At 42.3% G+C, this 20,108-nt stretch overlaps 1 protein-coding gene across 1 annotated transcript in view; it reads left to right on the top strand.

Moving 5' to 3' along the window:
- Positions 1-20,108, top strand: part of LOC118424503 — a 36,024-nt gene that overhangs the window by 5,607 nt on the left and 10,309 nt on the right. The window contains exon 2 of the mRNA XM_035833082.1: positions 15,426-15,899. Coding sequence (XP_035688975.1) covers positions 15,426-15,899 — 474 coding nt within the window. The remainder of the gene's footprint in view (positions 1-15,425; positions 15,900-20,108) is intronic.

The following is a 20,108-nucleotide window of genomic DNA, read 5'->3' on the forward strand; positions in this document are numbered from 1 at the left end:
CCCCGAAAGCCTGCTATGGAGGCTAGGTATCTGTGGGACGCATAAACGTTACGTAACTGTTGAAAAGCCGTCATTTTTACAAGACTCTTTTATCTATTGAGTAATTGTTGTATAACACTAAGGACAAAACGGTCCACAATATGTTGCCGTGGAAGTCTCTACAGCAGGCGTTACTACGGAAAGTGTTTTGATATTGATTTTTGTTGATATTGTTTTTGTTGATACTTGTTGTTTTTACGTGTGTGTGTGTGCATGTCTGTGTGTATGTGTGTCTGTGTGTGTCTGTGTATGTGTCGCTGTTTGTGTGTGTGATCTGATTTGTACGTGTTTTGTGGCTTTCATTTTCAACTATAGCCGTACAACGGAGTACAACTACTGTCAACCTTGTCAGTGATTTAGTCTGTCACAGCCTGCTTGAAAGATCTACTACGAAATCGTTCAACGGCCTAAGATAAATGAGATTGTGGCGTTTAATAGAAGTGGGAATTTAAAAATCACCAGCTTAGAAAGGAAGTTTGCCGTGGAAGGAGTTTTGCCCCGCCTCGAAACTCCTTTCACGGCAAACTACTAGTACGTTTCTAGACAAACCCCCTTCCATGGAAAACTCCCTTTCCCGGCATTAAAGAAACTTAGCTAACTTTGAAACCAGCCAAGCAGCTCCCCCCCACCCCCACCCCCACCCCCACCCTCCAATAAAATAAAACAAAATAAGATAAAAGTCTTCGGAAGAGGCTACCATAGTCCTTAGTCCTGCCACGAAGGCTTATCACCTTGTAGGCACTGTTTTGTGTGAATGGGAATCGATCCAGTGGATGGGATTCGATCCAGTGGACACTGTACCCGGACGGTCGATCCCGCTACCATCTGTCACCGAGTCTTCATCAACCAGCTGCCAGCGACTATTTGGGGTCAAAGAGGTCTGCTGATAAATATACACATTGTGCTGCCGTCCCTCGGGCGCTTCTCAAAGAGAAAACAAATCTTCAAAGTTTCTGACACGTTTTTATCAGCTAGCGGAGTTGTACAAACAAACAATGGACAATGTAGCTGTTGTTGCTGGTGTAGAAAGTGTGGCGCGGAATGATATGTGATGACTCGCCGATGCACCTGCGTAGGGACCTCATTTTAACCCCCTCACACCCATATTCTCTTAAACTTTCAGGCATCAGACCTTAGCACACAGAAAGTTAAATATTAGAGCTTGAGTTTCGCGAACAAAACGAATGAGAAGAAATACTTTCAGACTAAAAAGTTGATGAAAAGGTTTAGGCAAACAACAGGCGTCTATATGTATACAAAACGATACATAATAGGAGACTGTTTCGGGTCCAAACACGGATGTCCTGTTGGCATTTTAATCTTGGGTATCGTGAATTGTGATCTCATCTGTGACGACGGTAAAGATGCCACGATATTCTTGACATGTAGAAAAAAATGGATAAGAGATTTTTCCTTTACTGGTAATAAAGGAGATATCAGAAGCGGATGTTTCTCTGCAGTATCGTATAAGCTGCTAGGGGCTCAAAATCGAATCGTACAAAATATCAATATGACTCATCCAACTGCAGGCCTTCTAGAGTTATGCTGTTCACATACACACATATACACACACACACACACACACACACACACACGTGCACACACACACACATTCACACCCACACATATACACACACGTATACACACGCACACACACACACACACACACACACACACACACACACACACATACACATCCGCTTCCTTGTTTCCATGACGACGACATGAATTCTCGCGGAAAATATCTCGCGAGAAGGCACGAGAGTTGCTCTGTCAGGATGGACAAAGAGATGTGCACAAAAATCCGTAGCATCTTCTTGAAATTTAGGTAGGAGATAGCCAGCTTTCCGGTTTCCATGACGACGACTTGAATTCTCGCAGAACACATCTCGCGAGAGAGTACGAGAGCTGTCCGGTGGTGAGCCATCTCTCTTCGCCCAAACGGAACTATGTAAGAGCTAAAGGGTCAAGAACAGCGGAATGTCGCTGACAGCGCCGTGTGTGAAATGACGAGGCTGCATGAAAAATGCAGTCCCACTCGTGTGGACAAATGCTCTGACACTCAAGAGCCGGAAGATATGTGGCCCCTCTTGCCCCGGTGCCGGGCAAAAACAACCACTTTTCTTTACGTTTTCTTACTGCAAACATACACTGAGAACGTTATGTAACACGCAATCGTAGCACATTTGTCCATTTGAAATAGAACTACGTGTTAATAGGAAGTTATGCTGCAGTGCCCAAGTCACACACCAAGGGGTCTTAACTTGATCTTCACCTTTGCATTTCTAACGCCTAAGTATTATGATCGTAATCCATCAAAATGCTGTTGAGTTATGCTGACTACAGCTACAAATGCCGGAAACACACAGAGACAGACACACGCACACAAACACATACTCTCTCTCTCTCTCTCTCTCTCTCTCTCTCTCTCACACACACACACACACACACTCAAAACACACTGTCACACACACACACACACACACACGCGCGCACACATACACACACACACACACACACACACACACACACACATACACACTTTACAACACTGTTACGTTTCACAGCTTCTTACGATTATTAGGTTTGACACCGCCATCTTGACGCATCTATCATCACTTTGCCGGTGTGGCGACTACCCTGGCTAGCTCTGGCGCGACTAGTCTAGAGACTGTGAAATAGCGAGCTCGTTATGGCATATTACACTAGATGTATATTAACACTGTCAATACGTGTGGCGTCGACGCATTGTTTGGCTTCAAGCCTAAAAGTCCTGGGTTGGAGTCTTCTGATATATTCCAACGTTGTGCCCTTGGGAAATGCACTTAGAATACGACTTTTGTCACTTCACTCAGGTGAAAATGAGTAGGTAGCTTCTGTAATTGAAGCCCCCCCTGATTGGAAGTCAAATTGACCTTGACCTTCGTCTTTCCAAGAACTACATACCACATACCATCATATTTCATCCATAGCTTCTTGAGTTATGCTGTTTTGAGTCACAGGCACACAAAAACACAGACACACTCACTGAAGCAAATACCTCCTGTACTAAGGTAAATAAGCATACAGCAAAACTGGCATCATTTATGTAACATCATGTTTCAAATATTGAAATAGATCCACTAACACTAGAGCCTAGTTTATATGCTATAGAATTTTTTAAACGTCCAGTTTAACGCTTACAGACCCACGGACCAAATGTGATGCCTAGTTTTAATTAGTCTTGACGTTTGCGGCAAGGCTTTTTACGGTAGCTATAATACATTACTGCACTTTCTATGGAGTATGGCATAGTTGAAGACTCTGGTATTTCAACACAGCATAGTTTCAATACCTTCACACCACGGTTTCTTCAGCAAATATTTTCCAGGGCAATGGTTTTGCCAATTTGGGGTTTTGTTCAGTTCTTTTCTTACGTTCCAAGTGTTGGAGCGCGACAAATAGTTGTGGTGTGCTGATGACGTTAGCGGTTAGGCCACAGCAAGTAGATTTTATGGATGACATCCTCTGGAGACTGCAAAAATGATGTGAGAGGGCGAAGAAAAAAACAAGATGGATATAAAAAAAGATAAATTTCAAAATAGACATCACAAACGTTGTAACAAAAAACTGTAGCACAGCTAACAAGTCATGTATTCATGTCTTCAAGAAGCACAGCAGTGTAGTAAATGTTACACTAGTGTGGTAGATTAATATTTCTATAAATTTGTAATTACAGTTATAGCTTCCATATTGGTGCCACTTTTACAACTATCCATTCTTGAACAAGTTGAACTCTTAATTCCAACACAAAAATTGGACTCACCCAAATTTTCGACTGAACAGCACCAGTCTTTGTCAAGGAATGAACAATCCACTGTTGCCATGACGTCACGTTATGTAGATAGAACACGTGACTCATTGAGCAGTGGATCATAGGTTGCAGGAAGTCTATGGCGGCCGGCGACTCTGTTCAAGTTATAACTATCCAACCAATTTCGCTTCTAGAACTACTGTCATGGCTACTTAAGCTAATGTCACTTCTACAAGTACAATCATTAAGCTACTACACAATCCATTGGTCTATATAGCGTCCGGGAAAATATGCATATAGCGTTCGGGAATCTATGGGTATTTAACGGCTAAGTGTGAAGAAATGCACGAGCCTTACACACGTACTGGACACAAGAGTGGTTCGTTTCCGGGCATTTATGGGTGTGCTTATTCCCGGACCGGCTGTGTGCCCTGTTTGACACGTCCCATAAATCTTTAAAAAATGTAGAGTCTTCGAGAGACTCGGCTTTTCATGCAGTGTATGTTGGTACTTCATGTTGACCATCCCAAGGTTCAAGGAAGAAAATTTTTGTTTATTTCTGAAATCAGCAAGAAAAGAATTAGCGCGCTGATGTTTAGTCTGATTAAATCTCGCTTATAGCAGCCCGCCAAACATCCGCCGGCCCGAGGGGCCAGTTACGGCCCTGGACAGCGGAGTTTGTGTTACACAGACTAGTTGATGTCATCCATAAACTTTATTTGGTGTGGCCTTAAGAGTGAAAAACTTTACCCTGCGAGTGACGTTTTGAGAGGGAAATAGCAGGGCACGTGGGCGGACAGAGGTCGCCCCGGTGTGACGTCTCCCGAGGCGCCTAGGTAGAGACATGAGACACCTGCTTTCGACTGACACATGGAGGAACGACTCGTACGGGGTGACAGAACAGTTACAGTACTGTAAATGCAGTTAAGTTCGCGGGGATTTATTTCGCGGCAGCTGGAAAAAGGACTTTTCGCGGTGGTTTTAAGTTCGCCGGAGCGCCATGCACTGCGGTCTCTAACTGCTATGGAAAAATGTTCGCGGTGGTTTAAGTTCGCGGTGAAGCGGCCACCGCGAAAACCGTGAACATTAAACCACCGCGAAAGTTTCCGCATTTACAGTATTTACGAGAAATACATGTAATCCTATGGGAGAGCGGAGGAAGCAAATGTGTCAATGGAAAAGAGCTGTTTGAAGAGGCCACCAAACTCCATCCAATTTTCCCCAAGCTTACTGGTAAAAAGAAAACAATCCTTCTTCTAACATCACAAAACCCACACTTAATAGAAAAGTTGGGATCTTTCAGCTTTCACTGTTTCCGAAAAAAATGTCGAACCCAATGACCCGAGATCTAGAGTTAGCTTTTAGAGTTATGCAGACTTTTGTATATTGCTTGCACTGTATGTGCCCTTCCATGTTATCTGCAATTAGCCCACGGGCAAGAATTTATTTGCAATAAACTATTTGTACTATTATCTCAAGAATTAAAACTGCACAGAAGTGTATAACTACAACCGGTACCTTTTCAAGTACATTTACGCATTGCTTTATGCCCATAATGCTATTGGGGACGGGGGACGCGGATGAATACTGTGTTTTGCAGCTATAACAGCGAACCGGCGGTGGCGCTGTACATGCGCATTCCCAGAAGTGGGTCAAAGGTAGTTGAAAGTCGGTACCGGCCCCCGTCTTTGTTTTGGCTGTATCCAATTCTTTGTATTTCTAGTTTTAAGCAGTCTAGTATTAGTAAATATAAAACCTGTTACTGAAAAAAAGAGGGCTTGTAGACAAAGGATTCTAAAATGAGTTGAATTTATATACTATGTAATCCTCTCACATATCTAACATCTACATGTAGAACAGGCTAATAACCCAGACACTAACAAAATCGGAAGGTAATTTCAAATCCCCTAGCTACTAGCAAAGGACGACCAAACAATCACGGCTTGAATCTGAGGTTACAACTCTAAGCTTATCTTCATCTTGAACCGGCGCCAAAATTTGTGCGATTGAGAAACACACGCGACAAATTAAAGGTCGAGAAAGAAAGTCTATTTTTGGTAGCAGGTTCCTTCAGAAAAAGGGGTATACAAAGGTGGGGCTAGTCTTCCCGTTTTCTAAGAACTCGGTTTGAATCCGAGACGTCTTGTCCCTTGATTCGTTGTGTATCCTGTAAGAAGGACGAGTAATCGTGTGTGTATACAAGACGATCGTCCATGTCCGTATGTGGCATCTTTGAGCTGTGACTTAAGCCAGTGTTTGTCCGGTGTTGGGTTTTGTCTTAGACGAACCAGGAAGTCGTCACATCACAGGATTTGCGTCTTAAACACTCGTGTCACTTATGTCGTGCGACGGATTCTGGACGACAAGAAAAGGATTAAGTCGGGCAAAATACAGATGTCTGTGACGGAAAAGGATACATTCTGGTTCTGTCATATCCTTTCGGAAAATTGTAGGACAAAAAGGCGTAGGACGTCGTACGATACAAGTCAAAATCGTCGTAGGTTGTCGTACGATTCCCGCCACAATCGTCATAGGTTGTCTTACGTTTCAAGTAAGAATCTTCGTAGGTTGTCGTACGATTCACGCCATGTTTGCCGTAGGTTGTCGTACGACCACGTCACAATCGTCATACGTTGTCGTACGACTCACGTCGTAATCGTAGTAGGTCGTCATACTATTCATGCCACAATCGTCGTAGGCTGTCGTACGATTAACGTCGTGTTCGTTGTAAGTCGTCGTACGAGTTTTATACCATATAACTTTCAACTAGGCTCTGACAAAACCAACCGCCGACAAGGATCTGATTTTGCATTTTCCCGTAACAAGACATGACAATTAGGAGTGCCCTCTAGTTGCGATCGTACGGCAATGGTACGACGCACGTTATCGAGCCATTAAAGCGAATTACACCTTATATACGACTATATTGAGGGACTATTTTTCTTGTTTGTCAGAAGTGTGGGGGTAACGGTAGTACCTAATACCACGGAAAGCCAAGGTTTCCCACTCACAGGATGTAAGACTAGTACTCCTCCGTCTGAAACCACGGCAAGTGTAATCCAATTATCCCAGGAAGCTCTGCCCTATTAATAGCTACTGTAGAAATGAAAACAGGTCGGGAAGTGCGGAAACTTTCAGACAGCAAAGTGTTGTGATTCCAATCTTACGTTTCTGCATATCTGGTACGTTTTGTACTTAACTCCAAAATTGTCTTTCCTCTCTGGGTTTCTTATTCTTTGTTTTAAGAATACCATTTGCTGTTCGTCCTGTTTCTATTTTTGACTTAGCCTTTCTTTCTTCCTCTTTTTTTCTTTCTTTCGGTCTTTTTATGTCTTTCTTATTTTCTTTGATCTCTTCCTTCTTGATAAATATCTGGTCTTTCTTTTTTTTCTTCCTTTTTTTTTCCTTTCTGTCTACCTTGACCTTTCTTGAGAAATCTCCGGTCCTTCTTTAAAGCTTTCCTTTTTCGTTTTGTTTTCTTCATTCATCTCTTCTTTCTTTAGAAATCTTTCTTTCTCTCGTTTTTTTCGCTCTCATCTTTCTGTTTCTCTCTCTCTCTATCTCTCTCTCTCTATCTCTCTCTCCCTCCCTCTCTCTCTCTCTCTCTCTCTGTTGCTTTGTGGAAGGATTCAATGCCTTTATCCAATGACAGGAATATCATGTTAGACCTAATCATGCAATTTGCAAAGTAAATCTACCTATTTGTTTCCAGCGACCTCTGTGCCAACTTGAGACTTGAACTTTAATCGAACAAGTCAACCCCGCTGTTAGGGACAGGAAATGGCTTAGCCCTTCTAAGTATAGAACAGAATAGCTTTGCGTAATGGATTCTCAGAAAACGGTGCCATTCGGTAAGACTTACGCAGACCAGTAGCCTGGTTGTCAGACTGTCTGGTAACAGGTTGTTTCGCAACAATGCCAGTTCGCAACAGCCAGTTCGCAACACGGCAAGTCTTTTCGCAACAAGGTATAGGTCTTTTCGCAACAATGTACAAGTCGTTTCGCAACATTTGAATGTTAGTAGTATTAGAAATCGTATTCTTAACGTAAAAATCTTTACTGGGTGTTGCGAAAAGACTTGCCTTGTTGCGAACTGGCTGTTGCGCACTGGCATTGTTCCGAAACAACCTGTAACCTCTAGGACCTACACAGGCCAGCTCTTCGGCTCTTGGGCCAACATACTCCGAAAAAAAATTAGACTGAGTCCCGATAAGTTAATTATTATGGAGCTACATTGAATCACGTCAAAGTCCATCTCACACCAAATGGTGCATCTGGCGGCGCCCATCTCCCTTTCTGTGGTCACACAGCTTTGTGCGCTCACTACAACAGGGGGCTAGTCCACTGGTAGTGGTCTGTGACTTTAACTACAGACAATGCTGAGTGCTAAGCAGAGAAAACAGGGTGTACAATTTTGCAAGCCTTAGTCATCAGTCAGCCCGTCATCGAACTCACGAACTTCCAACTTGAAGCCGAACACTCTTAAGGACAACAAAACTTCAAAATTCAAAATTCAGCTTCGTTATCGATGGAATTTGTTGAGTGAATCCGAACACCTGAAAATGAAGAAGCAAGTGTGTGTTCCTTTTTCTTTATCAGGTCACTGACCGCAGGAGTGTAAGTCTATGTTTATCCAGTGCCAGTAGGATAGATCCCACGTGAGGTGGCTATGCTGAGACTAAATTGTGACAATGTTAGACTATAGTACGCGGGAATAAATTATAATGAACTGCTGTTTTAGAACAGTCAGCGACGTATACACCACCTATTTGTGTGTTGGAAATAATGTTTGTTTTCCCTTAAAAAATTCAAACAAATAGATTTAAATCATAGAAAGGAACGCAGTAGTTCCCGTGTGTTAAGACTGATTAGGCAAGGAAAAACACAGGTAATCCTATGACAAATAATACCCAGTCCTATTCATAACACTAGGGACTTGTGCTGTGGTACTTCAAGTAAATGATTTGTGGACTCAAAGTCTAAAAATTTTAGGACTTAAATTTTAACGTTAGGTGGTACCTGGTCGTATTTCAAGACTACGAAATTAAGATACACACACATATACTATTTCACTCATACAAACTCAAACACACACACACACACACACACACACAGACGGACACACAGACAGATGCATATGCACACACACACACACACACACACGCAAACACACAGACAGACACGCGAACACACACACATAGACAGAGACGACACACACACGTACATATTCAAATAAACCAAAACTAAAGCAAACAAACAAACACACACACAAGCGCGCGCGGCAACAAACAAACAACCACACAGGAGAGACACACAGACACACACACAGACACACACACACACAGACACACACACACACAGACACACACACACACAGACACACACACACGCACTTCTTGGAGATATCTCCCATCCCATTCAGACATGACTACTCTAATCTGTATACATTTCACTCTCTCTTCTCATATCCGGTGTTTGTACATGTGATTACGTCTGTTGGCGGGAGCTTTGCTATGTGACCTTTGTTCATATAAGGTTCGTAGCAGTACAAAAACTTTCTCTCGTTTCTAATTGGTCCAGATAAACTTCGTAATATTGATGACATGCACGTGTGCCTAGACTCTGACTTTTTCGGGGTATCTGTCGCCTGTACTTTTTCTGGGTACCTGTCGCCTGTACTTTTTCTGGGTATATCTGTCGCCTGTACTTTTTCTGGGTATATCTGTCGCCTGTACTTTTTCTGGGTATCTGTCGCCTGTACTTTTTCTGGGTACCTGTCGCCTGTACTTTTTCTGGGTATATCTGTCGCCTGTATTTTTTCTGGGTATCTGTCGCCTGTACTTTTTCGGGGTATCTGTCGCCTGTACTTTTTCTGGGTATATCTGTTGCTTGTATTTTTTCTGGGTATCTGTCGCCTGTACTAATTTAATTTTCTGGGTATCTGTCGCCTGTACTTTTTCGGGGTATCTGTCGCCTGTACTTTTTCTGGGTATATCTGTCGCCTGTATTTTTTCTGGGTATCTGACGCCTGTACTAATTTAATTTTCTGGGTATCTGTCGCCTGTACTTTTTCTGGGTATCTGTCGCCTGTACTTTTTCTGGGTATATCTGTTGCTTGTATTTTTTCTGGGTATCTGTCGCCTGTACTAATTTAATTTTCTGGGTATCTGTCGCCTGTACTTTTTCTGGGTATATCTGTCGCCTGTATTTTTTCTGGGTATCTGTCGCCTGTACTAATTTAATTTTCTGGGTATCTGTCGCCTGTACTTTTTCTGGGTATCTGTCGCCTGTACTTTTTCTGGGTATATCTGTCGCCTGTACTTTACCTGGGTATTTGTCGCCTGTACTTTTTCTGGGTATCTGTCGCCTGTACTTTTTCTGGATGTATCTGTCGCCTGTACTTTTTCTGGGTATCTGTCGCCTGTTTGTTCCAAGTTTCACTAGGTATTTGAAAATGAGCTCTAATCGCCTGAAATTGTATCTTTTTCCTACGGCCATGTTGATTTGATTATATGGATGACATCATTTGGGAACCCTAAAGCTGATGCGAGCGTGCGAATAAAAAAAAAGTTTGAAAAAAAATGTTGCTTTCAGAAAGGTTTAACAAGTGACGTAACACACAGAGCATTAACAGAATATTTGCCATTTTTGTTCTTGGAAATCTTCTATGACTTTGGTATATTGACTTTGGCATTCAATGGCATTTATATTCGTTACAGGCCCAGTAACCCTTACGAAGCCAAATGTATTCTTTACACCAGGAAGTTACAACAACAAGATGTGCTCGATTCTCTACAAAAAAAACTCAACATGCCTCCCTTACAATGGACATGTCGCAATTAGATGGTCCGACCAAATCGCGATAAAAATCGTAAATCAGATAATCATGGGTGCAAATTGGTGAAAAATGGTACGATTTATACACTTTTTAATATCTCAAATATGTTGCAAAAATATCATAAGTGAATATATACTAATCGCTGCAAATCTGTGTATAATTGGAGCATGGTTCGATGGAAAATCGTTTTATGGCTTCACTGGAAGGATGTTTATTCTACCCCCTAACACGTGTAAAGGCTTTACTGTTCCAAAACCAACATAAGAAGTAAAGCCCCCCTCCCACCGCCCCCCTCCCCACCCCGTTTGTGGTCTGTAAGTGTATGTTCTACCCGCCCATCTCCGGTCAGTGGTGTGAATCAGCAATCTTCAAATAATCTGCTGTTGACACAGCTAAGAGAACATGAAAGGGGGTGTGTGCGAGGCTTCAATAACGTGTTGACACGAACAAACAAGACTAGACACACGGGAGTTCGTCTGTGTTAGGGAATTACGGCCAGACAACAGGGTGACATCGTTTGGGACGTAACCGAAGTTTTCAGGTCCCCCGGACCGTGGTACTACGGATTAGGCCCGGCAAATACAGCACCATGTTTGTCCTGCATGCAACTAGAGCATCGTTTGCGTCGTAAAGTCCTTTTTTCACTTCTGAGCAAGTTTTTCAAACCACATTCATACAAGAATAATTACTATAACCAGGATTCATTTGGGGGAAAATACAGCCACAAAAATTAATGGTATAATGTAACAGCTCGGTGATATCTGTAAACCTGTATAAAGAAATAGTGGAACATTTCAACTCCTTTGAAAAATCTAATACTTTTCGTCCTCTTGGAGTAGTGCAAGTGCCGTGCAAAATCCAACTATTTTGTTACGAAGAATCTTGCTTCCTTGTAGGTGCTTGTTTCTGTCATAGCCGGCAGCTTCCAAAAATTCAGGGCAGATACCACACTTAGACTTGTCCATAGGAAAGCATGTTAAAATTCACCGAAACAATACTTCATAAAAGTACTAACACCAATCTTAATCTTAAAAATCGTTCTCCACCAGAAATTCACAATGGTCTTCTTTATAACCATTGAATGAAAATAGCGGGTCAACTAGCTCAAACTCCGAGGAAAGCTCGCTTGTCGTAGAAACATCACCTCTGTTGCTTTGAAAGCCCCAGCTCCCCCCTCCCCTCCCAATTTCTCCTTATTCAACCGAAGGACCTTAAACTTAAAATCCTTCCGCACGTCAACTAAACTGATGGATTGTGACCAAAAATGGAAAGTTTACACCCTACATGTTCCTTTTGACGTTAACTGCAAACGGCGAATATTAGCATTGCCGCGAACGTACACACACTGATACACGGTGTAACACACACTGATACACGGTGTGTGCAATACTGCAGTTCGACTAGTAAACGATAGGTGACGTGAAACAACGAATTGCTTTTAATAGGCATCTTGAACAGGTAAGGGCCGAGTGAAGAATACAGCCGGTGTTCTGTCCTTCTAACGCACCAGTGACGAAGACATGGTCGCTTAAACACGGCTCTGAAACCGATACTTTTGATGCTGGCACCAGCGCTCTCGCCATACTTAACTGTGACATCACAGGTCACTGAGAAATAACCCTTTCAAAAAGCCGCACGTACTTAAACATCTCCAAACACTGAGAGGCTGTGTACCTACTACCTGTACCTGTACGGCCTACGTCACATTTCCAAGCCGAGGCCCGGCCGGGCAGCTTTTGGGAACAAAAGTATGATGTTAAAGACACCAAACTACAGACAGTTAATAGAGTTTTTCATCAATCAGTGACTGTTATTAAAACATTTAAAAGTAAGCAAACGTACCTCCAAATTTTCGATGGCTATCTAGTCCATCTTGCTCACGGAGTGACCTAGCTCTCGCGAGAGTTGCGAGAACTAGGTCAAGACTTGCGTCAACATACGTGACTGATAAATCTCTTCAACAAAGTACAGACGTTTTAGAGAACAGTCGTTGGAGGCTGTGTATCTACTACCTGTATGTGTAATGCCTACGTCACATTTCCAAACCGGGGCCCGGCCGGGCAGCTTTTGGGAACGTATGATATAAAAGACACAAAACTACACAAGACGTAAAGAGAATATATGGTCGTATGCATTATTTGCGTATACTTTTACGTGTATTGTTTATTTCTGCTGTTTGGAAATGTGACGTTAGCCTAAAACTGTTTAAATGGGTAAGATTGAACAAAGTATCTGATAAAGAAGCAACTACAATATGATCAACAACCAGTATATTGCAAGTAGGTAATTTTATCATCATGAAACGACAATATATATTATTTGGTACTTAGGTCATTTATGTGACAAATCAGACGAGTTTTATTGATATTTCATACATTGTACTATATAATTCATTGCTATGAAATATTAAAAGTAGTTTAAGATTGCGAGGACCGAAAAACAAAAAGTTGTTATAGAAATCAAAAATCTAAAACATCCTTTATTATTTGAAAATTGTTTTAAAACCAGATGAAGTTTGCTGTCTGCGCTGTATTGGTATTCTGTGTATTGGATGTTTTGTGTTATACAAATAACGGTAAAATGTGAACAATGCTACCTTGTAGCGGTACTTCTTTGAATTACTCTGTTTTAAGGGAACTACAGTTCACTACACTTATACCTACGCTCTATGAAGTGTGTGGATTGCTACGGGATTTTCAAACTATACACAAAGTTTGACAAGAGTCATACTAAACTACGGTTGGAATTTTTTAAACAATCAAACTGTAAACAATTTCAACAGAGCGCATTGTCACTTTAAAACTACCATTCTTTGTCATTGTGTAGAAGAATCCCATTCGCAAAATCTCCTTATTGAAAAAGAAACACATGGTTCTTTCTTACACTAAATCCATTGTCAGCAAAAGAAGGTTGACGTTTGTGAGAAAATTTGTTTGAAGTATTCCGACAAATGTTTATAAAGTAGAGTTAGTCTCTGTATCTGTGCTATGTTCCTGGTAATGTGACGAGCTGCTACATTTGTCAAGGATATGGCACGTGTAGATGCTATTATCTTCGTGTATACATGTAAGCTATTACGTCCGCGTCTCTGTCTTTCTATCACTAACTGTGTCTTCATTATTGTAAGCTTTGTCAAGCATAACTCAAGAAGTTGTGAATGCATTGCGGTTATAATAATTGGTGGGTGCCAGTACAGAAAATTCAGGTCCAGGTCCGGTTCAGGTCCAGAGGATCAGGTCCAGGTCCGGACCTGAACCTGAACCTCTGAATTGTTTGTAAAAACTCGTTAATAGGTAAATACTCAACACAATGGTCTAATTTGCTGCAAAGGAATATATATATTGCGGAGTATCCGACTTACACTGGCGTTTTGAATATCCTACGTTTGACAGAAGAAATTTGGTACAAAATGACTATAAAGTCTACCCTGAAACCCACATGTCCCTTCGCTAATGAAAAAGGCGAGCTAATCAAATTTTACCAAACTTCTAAAGCTTAGACCCTTCCTGTTCCCTTTAGAACAAAAAGGTGTGCCATTTGCTGACAATAGCCTCCTTCAAGATCTGCTTAAGAAATCTACTAGCCCTGCCCTACCACTTACCACATATACGTCCCTTGTGTTGCAATATGGATCCCGATTGTTTATTTGATCTTCAAGGAATATCCGGCTTCGTCTTGAGCTGTCATAACATATACATGATCAAATACCCCTTCCGCGGGACAATGCTGTCATAATAACATAGCCCTGAGCTGGGAACATGGCACCAGTTAATAAACACAAAACGTAGCTTTCACGGCTTATGCTTTGCAAATATGCAGGCGTGAGGCTGAAGCTTGGGCACAACCCGCCGTACGTGCAATTTGTCCGTACGTTGTTGTTTTTTTTAGTCCACGTCCGCCACGTATCTCTGAAAACGTTCAGGCTGTACAGGGTAGGCGCGTACTGGCACGTACGGGGGGCGAATCCGCAGCCCGATGGTACACAAAGTTTTGCCTGCACTTAAAGTCCTACGGCGTGTCTGCGTGCTCCAAAATCCGTCGAATTCCCTACGAGTTCGTACGGAGGCAGTACGTACCACTTACGGATCCCAAAAGCTTGTCCACGTTTGCGTACGTAGACCGCACGTATTTGCACGTACGGCGGGTGCCCTTAGCGTGAAGGTGGTATCTCACTACTCTTGGGGCACCATCAGTGCGTCACTGCGGGGTTCGAAGAATTACTCAACAAATTTCAGAGATAAAGAACGATTCTTTTACGTATTGTGTATTTTGTAGTCTTCTAGGCAATATCAAAATTACAAAAAAAATCGGCGAAAATAGCGCAACAGTGCCACAGTGAACGAACTCTGCAATGCCGCACTGGAGCCCCAAATGCAGTGAGATACCACCTTTACTTATTTCCTTCACACCAAATGATGAGAAAGTTGGGGAGGGGGCGTGCCATGAAGTTTTTCGGAAGAAGACTTCGCGATAAAAAAAAAAGGTTACTCCTATTAACAAATCCACTTTTTTCAGAAGATGGCGTCGTCCAATCATTCATGTCAACCTTATTTAGTGTAGTTGGCCCACGTTTCAGGTCACGTGACCTAGTGAATCAGTGGGTCATATATCCTGAAGATCGCCGCAGAGACGATTACATGTTAAGTAGGTTAAACTTTGATGCGTTTAGACTATGCAGGTGCTGAAAAATATCATGAAACAACTTTGGTAGTCTTGAATACATAGATCGTGACTCTTGATATTTTTTTTCAACAGGAGACAGAGAATGTCTGACACTCTCGCTGAAGAACAGATGTCGAAACGCTCTACAACGGAACCTCCGGAGACGCAACTTCGCCCGTCGGTGCGAGATCAACTTCCTCCCGAAGGTTCGCCTCGTCAACGACCCGGAGAAAAAGCAGCAACTCCGCTGCATGGACCGCATCGACGGTTTCTCGCCGTGCCCGTACCAGCCCGAAAACGTTCGGTACGAAATTCCGCGCTGCGAACTCACGGAGAACACGAGAAGATGTGAGAAGTTCCGAAAAGGGGAGGGAGCGTTGAGAGGGTTTTGCCGCCCGTGGGAGACGTGCGACCGTGCCGTGATCGTGGGTAGCGGGTGGAACCCTCAGGTCGGCCGGGACCAGCAGAGGGAAGCCGCCGTGAAGGCTTGGTACGGGATGCTGAGGCGGTACGGATTCAAACGGAGCAGTATCACCACGTTCTACGGCAGTGATGGGGGTATTGACCGTAAGTTCCTTTTTCTACTTGCTTCTTTGTTGTCTTTATTCTTTTAGACATACAATATAGGGTTAATGACCCGTCCTTTGGTTTATATGGTGCCATGATTCATTGCCGGTTCCTATAACCACCAAATAAAGCGACCGAATCCGCGTAGTGGACGAGGTCGTTTGTGAGGATTCCTCCACTCCAATGGTACAATACCCTGAGAACGAGACGTATACCCCGGATGCGGGTAGTATATGGATTGCTAATGACCTGGGTTAGGGGAAATGGAGCCTTTGATTCGTCGACGTCGTAAATGATATACTACTGGAACCATCAGTTTAGAACCATCAGTTTGGTTTGGTTAAGACTGGTATCATTTACTAGATGATGCATCCATCGAAATGGATTTCTCCCAACTTTATCTGTACCTCATACATGTCCTAGGTGGCAATTACAAATAGCTATGAAAATCTTATTTCTTTTCATTTAAATTCATCAGGTTTTGAAGAGAGCAAAATCACAAAGTCTTAGGGCACCTCAAAACGGTTCCAATCAACCATGTCAAGCTCTCTCTCTCTCTCTCTCTCTCTCTCTCTCTCTCTCTCTATCTCTCTCTCTCTCTCTCTCTCTCTCTCTCTCTCTCTCTCTTATGCACACTACGACAGTGACCCCTTCAGCTAAGCGGCGGCTATCATTATTCAACTAATATCCAAACGTAACTACATCTGGAGGCGACCCCATCTATAGCATATCCGAGCATTTGTGTGTGTGTGTGGGGGGGGGGGGACAAAAAGCAAAAGCATACACACTGTATCAACATTTCAATTGTAAAGACCCGACAGTATCCTAAGATCTCCTAATAATTGGTGAACAAGGTACTAAAGAAGTGTATCAACTGACAACTCGGGAAGTGCAACAACGTCACAAAGAATGGGACACGCTTTCCGGGCAGAATTCAGAAAAAAATTTTTCCTTGCAATCCCTGGTCTTTTCCTTATCAGAAACCAGGTATCCGTTGGTAATGTACAAAATATGTTTCCTCCTACTAATTGCAGTTTTCGTTAGGAGAAAAATGCCAGTTGAAGTGTCGGTATGTCTTCAAAACACGACCCTGCGGGGTTTTGGCTGCGGCCACGTGTCCAGACGACGCCAGCGACCAACCGATACACAAAGATACATGCGCAGTCGCCGCCAGTGGTACTCAACGCCTCGTAGACAGCAGTCTGTGTCTTAGGCCATGTTGATTTCATTATGTGGATGACACATTCTGGGAAAACCCAAAACTGATGCGAGCTTGTGAATAAAAAAAAGAGTTTGGCAAAAACGTTACCTTTATCAAGAACTCTTTAGTAGTGGTCAGGAAGATAATGACTAAGCATACATAGTATGGTTCACAGTAGATTCTTATTTTTCTTCTTTTACATCTTCTTTGACCTTGAAATTCGCGTACTAGTGTGACATTAGCAAACGTTTTCCGACTTACGTACGGTTTTCAGCACGGTCGAAAATTCTTTTTTTGTGGAAACGGCTGAATATTGATGCCATACAAAAAAAATCAAATCAGCATGGCCTTATAATGTTACACACAGGCAAAGGGAAACTGAGAGGACGAATCGGGGACATTAAGTCTTCATTAGGCACAGGCGCCCGTCGTCTGCTAATTCTGGCGCGAGATCGTCTGCCAGAGATGTCGGGGAGCACCCTCAATAACGACCCCCTACGTCCTACACACCACCTGCCTGATGTGACAAACCATCGTAGAGTAACCGTGATAGCTTTGATTTCTCTGTTAAAAAGAGTACCACTTTATAATTCAAATACATGAACAGTAGTCCCTTCAAGCAGGTTCTTTTCAAAAATTGCAAGACGGCTGCTGAAAAAACATTAATGCAGTTTACTCTTCGCCACTCCGGGAGAGCTAGAGATCTGAAGGGGAAGTTGTTAGAAGTCCTGGCGGGACGTGAGTTATAAATCCGGGCGTCTCTGCTGCTTGACTTCCCCCCGCAGGTCGGCAACAAACACCCACCAGGGCCATACTGGTAGGGAATTAGAGATATCCGGTTCGGTGAAGGTTGGAGTAAGCCTAAATAGAGTTTCTCAAGGTTAGCCAACCATCAGGTCGCTAATGAGGATACCTAGGGGATCGCTTTCATCAATAGTGGGTGGAGAAGGGTTGGGGAGGGGGGCTGTGTATTAGAGCATGTATAAGAAGGGGAGTAGACTAGTACTTTGGGCTTTTGCAGTCAATCTTGGAATAAAGTTTCTGTGAGGCTAGTTCAGGCAAAACCTTAACCTCAAGTACCCTGTGAATACACCTTCCTTCCGAGTTATAACAAACCACATGTTAGATGGCATCCCTTGCTTTAAACTTTTTGTGTATCAATAAACAAGATACAGACATGAAGAGAGAAAGACGACAAATGGTATTCTGTATTTTTGTTTTTGTTTGCTTGTTGTTGTTTTTCTTTTGTTCATAATACAGGAATGAAAGGCTTGGCATGAGTCGCGCCAGGATTTTCTATTTTAAAAACTCTTGTTACATTCGCCATATCCTCTGTTTTGGCCCTGATGTATTTGTTTGTTTGTTTGTTTAGTTGGTTGCTTGGTTGTCTACTCTAGCATTAGGCGTAGTGCAATGCTTCTGAAAGATGACAGAAAATCAAACTATGACAGCTTCCTTTTCCAAAGTTCTTGTTACATTCGCCATATCCTCTCACTGTTAACATCAATGCCTCTGGTTTTTCCATATTGTGTTTATTTGTTTGTTTGTTTGTTTGTTTACTGTAGTATCAAGCGTAAAGAAATGTCTCTGACAGTAAGCCAAACTATAATCGTGTCCTTTACCAATAGTAGGGTTAAATCACCACTGGGACGGATCCGGCAAAACAGCTGCAAGGACATAGTCCATAACCCCGAAATTTCACCAGCTTTCCTCACGTAAAGCCCTGCTATACGCCCACGTGAAACCCTTTTGTCAATCTTCCTTATTCTCTTAATACTTTTTACTCAGAGTTCTTCCCACAGACAATTCCCAGTTGTTTAGATACACATTGTCATATTTGTACTCTTAGATCAAATTATGACTATGTCCTAACTACATCAAATATATTTTAGTGAATTCCATTCTGTATACTTGAATTATGCTATTCAAGAACCAACCATTACAAACGACGGTGCCGAAAATTTGACCGAACTGGTATAGAAACTAACTTTTTATGATGTTAAACTTAGATCGTTTCTATACTGCAGTGAGAAAATGGCGGTGTTTATTCAAGAACCAACCATGACAAACGACGGTGCCGAAAATTTGACCGAACTGGTATAGAAACTAACTTTTTATGATGTTAAACTTAGGCCACAGCAAGTAAATTTTATGGATGACATCCGCGCGCTCATTAATTTTCGCCTTTTTTTTCTTCTTCAGGGAAGGCCGGATAGACGAAAATGGGTAAAGATTGTGTTGTACCCTAATTATTGAATGTAAAATTGACACTAGATACTCTGTAGCATTGACTGTAGTTGCAGAGGTGCAACTTGATAGTTAGTTGGAAAAGTGGCACAACTATGGAAGCTATGAGTGTAGTTACCAACATGGTTAATGATACCAGTCTACCACACTAGTGCCACTTTAACTGGTGCACTTCTTAAATACAGAAATGCATGCCTTGTTGACTGTGATGCCATATTTTGTCACTTAAAGTCTTGTTACAACGTCTATTTTGAAAATATGCCATCTTGTTTTTTTTGCCCATCTTGTTTTTTTTTCGTCCTATCTCATTATTTTTGCAGTCTGCAGAGGATGTCATCCATAAAATTTACTTGCTGTGGCCTTAGATCGTTTTTTATACTGCAGTGAGAAAATGGCGGTGTTTATGAAAGCATTACAGGAATACTAACGACACCCCGAAATAAACCTACCGTAGACGTGGACGAAAGGGGATCTCTACACAAAGAAGTCCCCGTTTAGTTGCGGTGGGATACAATGTGTCGACCTGCTCGTGTCAATGTACAGGCGACTCACAGCTATCAAGAAATATATCAATCCGCTTTTCGAATCAAAACGGACTTTTTCATTAACCTATAACTCATAGGGCACCCTTGTGGTTAAAATTTAGAGAAAATGCTGCCAATTAATACTGTAATATCGTATATCATTTACACAATTTCGGAATCCTATTGATATGACAGGAAAATAAGTTGGCGACTATTATCATCATGTACCTTTATCAC

The sequence above is a fragment of the Branchiostoma floridae genome, chromosome 10 (genome assembly GCF_000003815.2).
Source record: "Branchiostoma floridae strain S238N-H82 chromosome 10, Bfl_VNyyK, whole genome shotgun sequence".
Taxonomy (NCBI): Eukaryota; Metazoa; Chordata; class Leptocardii; order Amphioxiformes; family Branchiostomatidae; genus Branchiostoma; species Branchiostoma floridae.